The sequence below is a fragment of the Impatiens glandulifera genome, chromosome 9 (assembly GCF_907164915.1).
Source record: "Impatiens glandulifera chromosome 9, dImpGla2.1, whole genome shotgun sequence".
NCBI classification, from domain to species: Eukaryota; Viridiplantae; Streptophyta; class Magnoliopsida; order Ericales; family Balsaminaceae; genus Impatiens; species Impatiens glandulifera.
Genome location: NC_061870.1, coordinates 23,964,767 through 23,975,279, shown reverse-complemented (window position 1 = coordinate 23,975,279; position 10,513 = coordinate 23,964,767). Strand labels below are relative to the sequence as shown.

The window sequence follows — 10,513 nt, the reverse complement described above, 5'->3', positions numbered from 1 at the left end:
TTTCTCTCTTTCCTCCCACTTTTACATTTTACAACCAATGAAGGTGATGTCACGTCATTCTCTCACCAAATTTCTTCACCAAATTCCCTCCCTCTATCCCTCCTCATATATATATATATTTTACATTTTAGCCCTTCAACTTTTATTTTATCAATTTTATATATTAAACTTATTTATATAATTAATTTATATTTTAATTTATTTATATATTTTATTTATTTATATTTTTATTTTCATCCTATATTTTATATTAAGCTTATTTATATAATTATTAATTTAATTCATTTATATAATATTTTTTATATAACATAAATTTATAATAATATTTAAAAAAATTATAATAATATTAAAAAATATGTATTTTTTTTGTGTTCGTGTATTGTAATTTTTGAATTTTAATAAATTTTTATAATTAAGTTTAAAATATTTTGATAATATTATAATATTGTGGTGTAATTTATAAGTTTGTAAAATATATGGTGATATTAAAAAATTATAAAAGTTGATGTAAGAAATAATATTATAAGAATATTCTTTTGAGTTTGAGAATGAGTTTTTCAGTTGGAGAAGAATTACTGTTTGATGTGACATTACACCAAAATGAGTTTTTCGGTTGGAGATGGTCTTTGATTGTTATTTTGGTGTAAATGTCACATTAAACAGTAATTCTTCTCCAACTAAAAAACTCAATCTCAAACTCAAAAAAATATTCTTATAATATTCTTTCTTACATCAACTTTTATAACTTTTTAATATCACTCATATATTTTTCAATGTTATAAATTATACCATAATATTTTAATATCACCCCATTATTTAAAATTTGATTGTAAATTAATTAAAAAAATTCAATAATACACAAAAATAAATATTATAAAAAAAATATTGTACAAAATAATACTGTTTTATAAAACAAACATTATTAAAAAAATATCATTAAATATTCTTCATTATTATAATTTTTTAATATTATTATAAATTTATTTTAAACATTATTATAATTTTTTTAACATTATTATCAATTTTAAATATTATTATAAATTTATGTTATATAAATAAATTAAAATAATAAATTATATAAATAAAATAAATAAATAAATTTAATGTATAAAATATACCTAAACTATGTTTTGGGGTTGAATTAAAAAAAAAATTGCGATTGTGAATAGTGCAAACGCATATTTGCGTTTGCATGAGAGAGAAAATGCTGAAAACTCATTTTGGGTTTGAGAATGAGTGTCGGTTGGAAGAAAAAATTGCTGAAAACTCATTTTGGGTTTGGGTATGGAGTATGGCTAGAGATGGTCTTACCAACGCAAATATGCGTTTGCAATATTCACCATCGCAAAAAATTTTCTTTATTTTTATTTCAACCCCTAAATTTAGTTTATGTATATTTTATACATTAAACTTATTTATTTAATTTATTTATATAATTTATTATTTTAATTTATTTATATAATTTATTTATATAACATAAATTTATAATAATTTTCAAAATTGACAATAATGTTCAAAAAAAAATTATAATAATATTTAAAAAATAAATTATAATAATGTTAAAAAATTATAACAATGAAGAATATTTAATGATATTTTTTAATAATGTTTGTTTTATCAAACAATATTATTTTGTACAATATTTTTTTATAATATTTATTTTTCTATATTATTGAATTTTTATAATTAATTACAATCAAATTTAAAATAATGGGGTCATATTAAAATATTATGGTATAATTTATAACATTGAAAAATATATAAGTGATATTAAAAAGTTATAAAATTTGATGTAAGAAAGAATATTATAAGAATATTTTTTTGGGTTTGATATGAGTTTTTCGGTTGGAGAAGAATTACTGTTTGATGTGACATTTCTATCAAAATGAGTTTGAAAATGAATTTTTCAGTTAGAGATAATCTTAGTAGGTATGTTATGCAAGTCGCCATCTTGGAAGTCGCCACCTTGGCCTCAGTCAACCGACTTTAACCCGTTTGGCCTTTTATCATTATTTTATTTACCTGCAAAATATAAAAATTTAATAAATATAAAATTTATTTTTGTTTATTTTATTTATTATATAATTTATTTTAATACTTTATTTTTAATCATTTTAGGATTTAATTGATTATAACCTTGTCCAAAATAATTATTAAGTTTTAAATTTAATTAATTTAGGATTAATAGATACAATTATTTATAAACCAAATTTTAATTATTTTAAAATTAAAAATATATTTGTAGTTCAAAATTTTGCTCTTACATTTATTTTATTTATTTTGAATTTTAATGAATATAATGATATTCAAAATATTTATTTAATTTGTGTTTATTTATTTTAAATTTTTTATTACAATATTTAACTAAAATAATTATTTTATTATAGAATATATTAAATAATTTATTATTTAAAAATTTATTTAAATTAAATGAGTTAAATTTGGATGTTTGCAATTCACGGCTCTTAATAATAAATAAAATATGAAAAATGATAAACTCAACGAAAAAAATCAACAATTCAACGAATCAATGTGACATGTCATGTGGGTAAGAGCGAGAAAATCTAAAAAATACTTCGAAACGCACGTGGGTATAAGGGAGAAAATTTAAAATATCTCGAAACGATCGTTTGAGTCCCGAAATGAGCATTTTCAAGACGTGAGGACAACCTGAAAGACCAGGTCGGATTCATGAACTTACTTTCTCAGAATTTTTTCGTTAAATTTATCATCCCTCATAAAATATATACTACAAAGTTCTTTTTTATTCTCTTGGCATAATTTCAGTTAATTTGTTTGTTTTACGATTGTTTTTGGAGAAGAGTGAAATTTTGAAAAAATATTTATTTTTATTTTAATAATTAGACTATATTATTGTCATTAGAATCTATATCTTAGGCCTCTTTCGTAGGTTTTCAAAATAACCCAACCAAATCAATTGTCACTTCACTCCCCCTCCCATCCTTCAAATCAATCAAGTCATTAACCAAAATACTAAAATATCATCTATTTTAAATTATAATTATTTATTTTATTTATATATATCAATACCCTTTAAGTCTTTTTACTAAAAAACATTATCATTTTCTCAAAATTATCACCAATCATTACCAATAATCATTTTTCTCTCTTTCCAGGTTATTTAAATAACCTGATAACAAGCCTTTAAATACTTTTAATTTCTTTAAATACTTTTAATTTAGTTGACTATGATTTTTTTAATCCAATGAAAACATTTATATTATTATATATATATATATTATAAATTATTAATTTATCACGTAATTATCCTTCTTACTATTAAATTAGTTTATTTCATCAATTAAAATATTTTTATTTTTTATTTTTATTAGATTTTAAATATAAAATAATATTTTAATAATTAAATCAATTAAAACTCAAATAATATTTTTTTATCAAACAAAATTGCTTTTGGACAAAAAAAAAAAAAAAAGCATTAAACCAAAATCAAAAACTCATAAACAATAACATAAATCTCAAAGAATTGTATAATAATTGAACATGCAATTTATAATAAAGTTTTCAATGAACTCTAAAAAGAGACATGTAATGTGTTTTGAAAGCCATATAAATAATAGAATCAAACAAATTTTACAATGTGACATTCAAAGAAGAGATAACAAATGTTTTTTTTTTTTTTCTAACTAGTTTATTGACAGAAGTAAATTAGCACAATTCACATTCCACACTTCAATTTAAATTGTTTTTTTAAATAAGAATTTAACATGTTAATAAAGTAATCTTGTTTACTTGAACTAATCAAATAAATTAAACAAAATTTATGGCAAAGTATTGGTCACAATTCTCTAAGAATTTGTATCTCTCCATAATTGAAAAAATACAACTTGATCCATGTGTTCAATTAACATTGATTGCAACTTTCCATAATGTTATTTTTTTCTTTCTTAAAAAGACTTTAAGAACTTGGATGGATTTGTAAATTCTTAATACTTCTGGAAAACTGTTGGAAAACTGTTTGTTAAGTTTAATCCTAAATTAATTTGTTTTTTTTATTTAGTAAAAATACTATAAAAAATAGAAATAAAAGTTACTTAGCCAACTCTACCCAACCATGAACCATCGAGAAATTTGATGAAATGACACTAAAGATGTCTCTAATTGCTAAAAGTGTCAGTGCATAAAAAAAAAGCGTTGGTGACACTTTTATTTTTTTTTGGACGAAAATGCCTCCGTGACGATTTTTTTCGTCTCGCGAATGTTGAGTCTCGCGAATGCCGGTTGCGTCTCGCGAATGCTGATAGCGTCTCGCGATATGGACAAAATCGTCCGGAAAAAATTAAAAGTGTCACCAACATTTTTTTTTATGCACCGACACTTTTAGCAATTAGAGGCATCTTTGTCATCTCATCAAATTTCCTTGATCCATCTCCCTATTAATTAAACCTTAATGGATAAATATTTTCCTTCCAAATTTTTGTTAAAATAGACATTTTGGGCAGTTAGCGTGAGATTTTACATTTTTTTTTATATAAAATCAAAACTCTTAGAAAAATGGAATAAATGAAAGATTCATATTCCAAGAAGAAAAGTCATACTAGTGAAAGTTTTTGACACTAATTTTTTTGTTAACTAGTATAACACGTTTAATTATGAAAAGAGTTATAAAAATAGTGGATTATATATAATCTTTAATAGCATTTTAAAAATAAAAAATAAAAAATAATATATATATATATAACACCACAGAGACAAGATTAAAAGTTTATATTAGAATTTTTAACATTTAAAAACTTGTTTTATATCAACTAAATTATTTAGATGTACTAATTTATGATAAAAAAAAAATGTTGGTAGGTATTAGGCGGGAAATTTGACGAAATGACCTTAAAGACTGGGTTATTTGACCTGGTGGTAATTTGATAATTTAATTGCGCTCGTGGTTCTATATTTTTTTTATACGATTTTGCCCTTGTCGCGAAACGCTAAGTGACTTAGCGTTTCGCGAAGTGGATTAGGGTTAGTATAAATACTCAAATATTTTCATTTTCTTAATTTTCTTTCTCTCTCTTCTCCCGTTCTCTCCTTCACGGCGGCCAGCGACGACGACGGGCGGCGACGGACGGCGGCGGTTATCTATACAGATCTATACAGATTTACAAGATCTTCTAACATAATCCATTTATGTTTTTATCTATACAGATTTACAAGATTTATAACCCTAAATCTATTTTGCATGCAGGTTTCCGATTCTAGGGTTTAGGGTATGCAGATCTCCGATTCTAAGGATTTGAAGGTCGTCGAGGTAGATGTTCATTTCAGATCTGATAAACAGTTATGTTCATGTTTACATTTTCTTCATTTCAAAACCTGTTCATATTTCGTTCATATTTGGTTCATATTTGGTTCATATTTGGTTCATATTTGTTCATATTTGTGGGTTCATATTTGTTATTTGGTTCATATTTGACCATTTCGTTAAGTGTGGTTCATTAATGAGTTTTGCATATAATCTTGGATCATATGAGTTCTGTTTCAGGGAAGATTCGCTAAGGACTTACCGTTTCGCTAAGTGCTTAGCGTTTCGCTAAGTGCTTAGCGTTTCGCTAAGTGCTTAGCGTTTCGCTAAGTGCTTAGCGTTTCGCTAAGTGCTTAGCGTTTCGCTAAGTGCTTAGCATTTCGCTAAGTGCTAAGCACTTAGCGAAACGGATCTTGTCTGTCTTCATCACCGGTGAGACTGAGCTCAGGATTCCTAAAGGCTCCAGTTAGAGCCATGAATCCCAGTTAGAGCCATGAATCCTTTGATGGTTGCAAAAGCCTTAGGTGGAAAGCTTACATGGTATGTATCATGTATGTATGTAATGTAAGAAAATAAGAGTATAATTGAAATTTGTTTGTTTGATTGATTGTAGTTTCGAGAGGGATTGACTACGGAAAGATCTGAACGTGATTGGGTTTGGGTTGATCGGATGGTTAGCACCTTCCAGTATTCCGGCGATCAACGGACTCTTTCCAACATTGGGACTGAGCAATTAAAATATATTTCTGTTTCTTTCTAATATTAATATACATAAACATGTAAACAAACAGGTTAGGCTGGTTACTTAACACTTGAGATTGTTCTTGGCATTGACTTTTGGACAAATTGGATTCAAGGGCAGGACTGAAGATTACTTCAGTAAATAAATAAATTAATTCTAATTAAGAAAATAATAATATGTAAAAAGTGAACTACTTTCTTTGGTATTTGTTAATGAATGTTTAAGCTGCTTTTGGTATTTGTTAATGAATGTTTAAGCTGATTTTGTTTCATTTCTTTCTATACCATTTCATTTATGCATCAAACTAAAACATAACCATTTCTCTACAAATGAACATTTGATTTATGCAAAAGTAAAAAAAACAAACAAACATTTTCTATACCATTTCATTTATGCATCAAATTAAAACATAACCATAACAAACATTTCATTTATGTATCAAATTAAAAATAATCATTTCTCTACAAATGAGCATTTGATTTATGCAAAAGAAAAAAAAAAAAACTATAAAAACACCATCTGTGGGAATTGAACCCACAACCACATGGTTAAAAGCCACGCACTCTACCAGCTGAGCTAAGACAACTCATGTTAAAATATTTAGCGAAACGATAAGTCCTTAGCGAAACGGGAAGTCCTTAGCGAAACGGGAAGTCCTTAACGAAACGGTAAGTCCTTAGCGAAACGGGAAGTAAACCCTAAACAATAGTGATTCAAAGATGCATAAACCAAACATCAATAAACTTGAAATATCATAAGATAAACGTACCAAGTGGAACAGTGCTCGTGCTCGTCGTGAAACTCATTGTCGTTTCGCCGCCGTCGCCGCCGATCGCCGTCGCCCAGTTTAGAGAGAAGGAGGAGAAGAACGGGAAGAGAGAGAAGGAGAAGAAAAGAAATGAAAAAAAATAGGGAAATTATATTAAATACTAAGGGTAATTTGGACATTTTACACATTTTCACTTCGCGAAACGCTAAGTGACTTAGCGTTTCGCGACAAGGGCAAAATCGTCCAAAAAAAATAAAATCACCACGAGCGCAATTAAATTATCAAATTACCACCAGGTCAAATAATCCCGTCTTCTAGGTCATTTCGTCAAATTTCCCTATTAGGCTGGTCGTGTAGGTTTCATTTCGGGCCCAGTACTTGCTCATAGTCACTGCCGCGCCCAACAACAGGAGCTTACAGTCTTAGTGCCATCAATTCGAGCTAGTCCTTGCTCCGGTTCCCCGCTCCCGGTCGCTCTCTAAACCGGCGTTTCAACCTAGCAGGGAAGAGAACGGCAGCTGCGAGTTCAAACGACATAAAAATTATAGCTTAATAAGGCTGTTCAGAAGAAGAAGAAGAAGATCCGTTGTGAACGCCTTTGCTGCTGTAAGGTAATAATGCCTCGATTCCTCCTTTTGTTTTCATGTTTTCTTCGCACATCCTTATGCTTAAATAGTGAAAGATTTATGACTGAGAGAAGTTGAGATAAACAAGAGTAACCAAAGTAATTAAGACAAGGAATCAATTTCATAGATAGACATTACTGTGTGAAGAGAGACTTACTTGGATAATCTGATTTCAAGCTAATGTTTTTGTTGGAGGGAATGAGGTATAAACTTTATTTCTACAAACTGACATATGATGTTCTGGCTGCACTCAACACCTCTTTAAATGTTTTGTAGCCCCATCAATTTATCCTTCAAATCATCGTAGACAGAGTTTTAGAATCACTAACTTCATCATCTGGATAATTTCCATCTGCTATCTCCATCTTTTGGAATGTGTGCAAGTCAGATATAGCTATGTTAAGTGCTGTGATATCATTTTTTATCAAGGCAATTAGTTCCTCAATTTCTCTAGCTGGATCATCAAATCATTAAATAATCTATTAATATAAAGACAGGAAACTCTAATTAACTGCTATATAGGTTGAGAGATCATTACACAGCACATTGTGATTTCATATAGTATTTGGCATGAAGAATCAATCCATGTTCATCAGAAACCTACAACTCTATCTTATATATAGCCAGAACCTTAACTATCAATAAACACGACTACACGAGTAAAACAATCAAACAGAAGCTTGTATGATTGACTATATGGCTTGAAACCATGAAACAAATATATATCAAACCTAAAAAGTAAGAATAAATCATAAATACAGAAAGCAAAAAGATAAAGATAAATCTAGCTAGCTACCTCCAGAATTCCTCGACAGTGTCAAAGGTGTAGACCTTGCGTAGAGAGGTGCCCCAGGCGGCGCCTTGTTTGGGTTTCGATTGGTTGTCCAACCAGAAGGCCCACTTCCTCTCTAGGCTCAATACTCCATGCTCACTGCACTAATTAGGAAGTGATCCTGATAAGATACCTTTTTGAACAAGTTAGGGATATCAATGACAATCAAAGGGAAAACTCAACCTTTTTATTTTCTTTTCTTTTCAGGGTTAGTTCGATGGGTCAAATGAGAATTTGTATCTACTTATGAGGCATTAATCATGTTATTTAATGTAATTAGACTTTAGAGACAAGAAGAAGAAAGAAAAGTCTCCAATAGATTCCCTAGCTAGCCCTTCCACTCCATTGTAATATGCTTTGCTTCTACTTTACAAGATGATATAATTACTTGATGCCCCTGCTTATGAGGAATAATCTATTTACATCATTAGTATATGCTTTTACATTATATTTTAGATATAATAGCCCAATCAATCAACTTGGAAGATGATCTTACCAATTAAACAGGAGAAGAAATTTCACTTCTTTTTTTATCAACCAATAGGTAAAATGGAAAAACAATAAAATCAAGATTGTACATTGGAAATAGCTAATAAGCAAGTACATACATATATAATATGGTACTGGTTCATTATGAAGAAGAAGATGAACCTGAAACTCTTGGTGATGTTACGGGAAACAGGGGAAGCAGTCGGGGATCCGAATCTCTCGGAGTAACCTTGAAATATGAAGTTTGTCTACTCAAGATGAGACTGTGACTCAATTAGGGGACAATTTGGATTTGTAGTATTTTATTCAAGGATTAATTACATCGTAATTGTTAAGAATTTGAGCTTTACATCCATTAACAAAAGAAGAGTCATATTAGCCATTACAAAAATAAATATAGATAAAAAATAGAGTTAAATTTAATATTTATATTTATTTTTACGTTTTAACAATGATCTCAATTTAAAATGACTATCTTATTACAAACTTAGTGAACATTATTATCAATGTTGCATATCTAAAAATATCATTCCCTAATCTCATTTCTTTAAATAAGTGGTTTTTGATTATTTCTATTTCCTAATGTCTTAATAGTATTTCAGGAATTCATCCTTCTCCCTCAGCGTCGGTCGCTTAACTTCCACCGCCCCTTTTATCGACGTCTCCTGGGTGCCGGTTGTTTACTTCTTGAACTTCTAGCATTTCTACAATGTCGGGGTTGCTTAATGTAATGATTTTGCTTTATATTTGCTACTTAGACCTTTCTATCTTGTGTTTATGTCAATATATTATGTGGTTAATTTCTTTAATTCTGTTCAGGCCAGCGATAGGTTTAACATCAACTCTCAGCTTGAACATTTGCAAGCCAGATATGTGGGGACTGGGCATGCAGATTTGACCAGATTGTAAGTTTCAGAATCACTTCCAACCAATTTGACCTAAATCTAGTGAATTGTTTTCTACTGTTTCAATATGTATAATTCTTGTGTAGTGAATGGGCTGTCAACATCCAGCGTGACAGCTATGCTTCATACGTCGGGCATTACCCTATCTTGGCATATTTTGCTGTTGCAGAGAATGAATCTATTGGGAGGGAGCGTTACAACTTTATGCAGGTTAGTCAAGTTTTGTTTTTGCCATTATACCCTGCTATAGTGTAATGAAAACCTTGTTGATTACAATAAGAAAGGATATTGCTTCTCAAAATTGTTGTGTAACTCTGAAATGTGTTTATGCAGAAAATGCTTCTTCCTTGTGGTCCGCCTCCAGAAAGAGAAGAGGATTAGATCAAAGAATTTAGAAGATTTCTTGATGGATGTAAAACAGGTTCTTGATGTTGTTAGACAGACTTTATCACTTGCCTGCAAACTTGACATATAGTGTGATATCTCTTTCTTACTATTTTGCCTACTCAAACAACCCTTTAAACTACTTGTGATGTTCTTCTTCTTGCTTGATTGAAAATCTGAATTGTCTGTTGTCTAGTTTCTTTGTCTTGGTTTGTAACTTTTATTTAGATATTTTACATTAGGATCAATGGGAAACTCCTGGGGATATATGATTGCCTAATAAGCTGCTTCAGTAGTTTTATTGTGCATAACAATATAACGTATGATCGCTGGATAACGTGGAACAAATAAGAATAAGCTGAAGCGATTAAGTGTATTTCACTTATTTCACAGCTAGGAAGTTGCGAATGAGCTGAATCTAGATAGTCCCAAAACTCTCAATCCAAAGACCTGACTCTTTGTGTGAATCTAGATCTAAGATAAAGTGC

At 29.0% G+C, this 10,513-nt stretch overlaps 1 protein-coding gene and 1 non-coding gene across 3 annotated transcripts; one reads left to right on the top strand and one right to left on the bottom strand.

Annotated features, from left to right (window-relative positions):
* Nucleotides 1–6,533: 6,533 nt before the first annotated feature.
* Nucleotides 6,534–6,606, bottom strand: TRNAK-UUU. Its single transcript has one exon. It is a non-coding gene; the product is annotated as a tRNA-Lys (tRNA).
* Nucleotides 6,607–7,186: 580 nt separating this feature from the next.
* On the top strand, nucleotides 7,187–10,215 carry LOC124915504 (uncharacterized protein At4g14342). 2 transcript variants are annotated; one of them, XM_047456229.1, is made up of 5 exons: nucleotides 7,187–7,400; nucleotides 9,339–9,463; nucleotides 9,556–9,641; nucleotides 9,728–9,851; nucleotides 9,975–10,215. In XM_047456229.1, the coding sequence occupies exons 2-5, from the start codon at nucleotides 9,446–9,448 to the stop codon at nucleotides 10,020–10,022; spliced, it is 276 nt and encodes a 91-aa protein (XP_047312185.1). In that variant the 5' UTR covers nucleotides 7,187–7,400; nucleotides 9,339–9,445; the 3' UTR covers nucleotides 10,023–10,215. The 2 variants fall into 2 exon arrangements, with proteins under 2 accessions (XP_047312185.1, XP_047312186.1); XM_047456230.1 differs by having other exon boundaries at nucleotides 9,331–9,463.
* The last annotated feature ends 298 nt before the right edge of the window (nucleotides 10,216–10,513 follow it).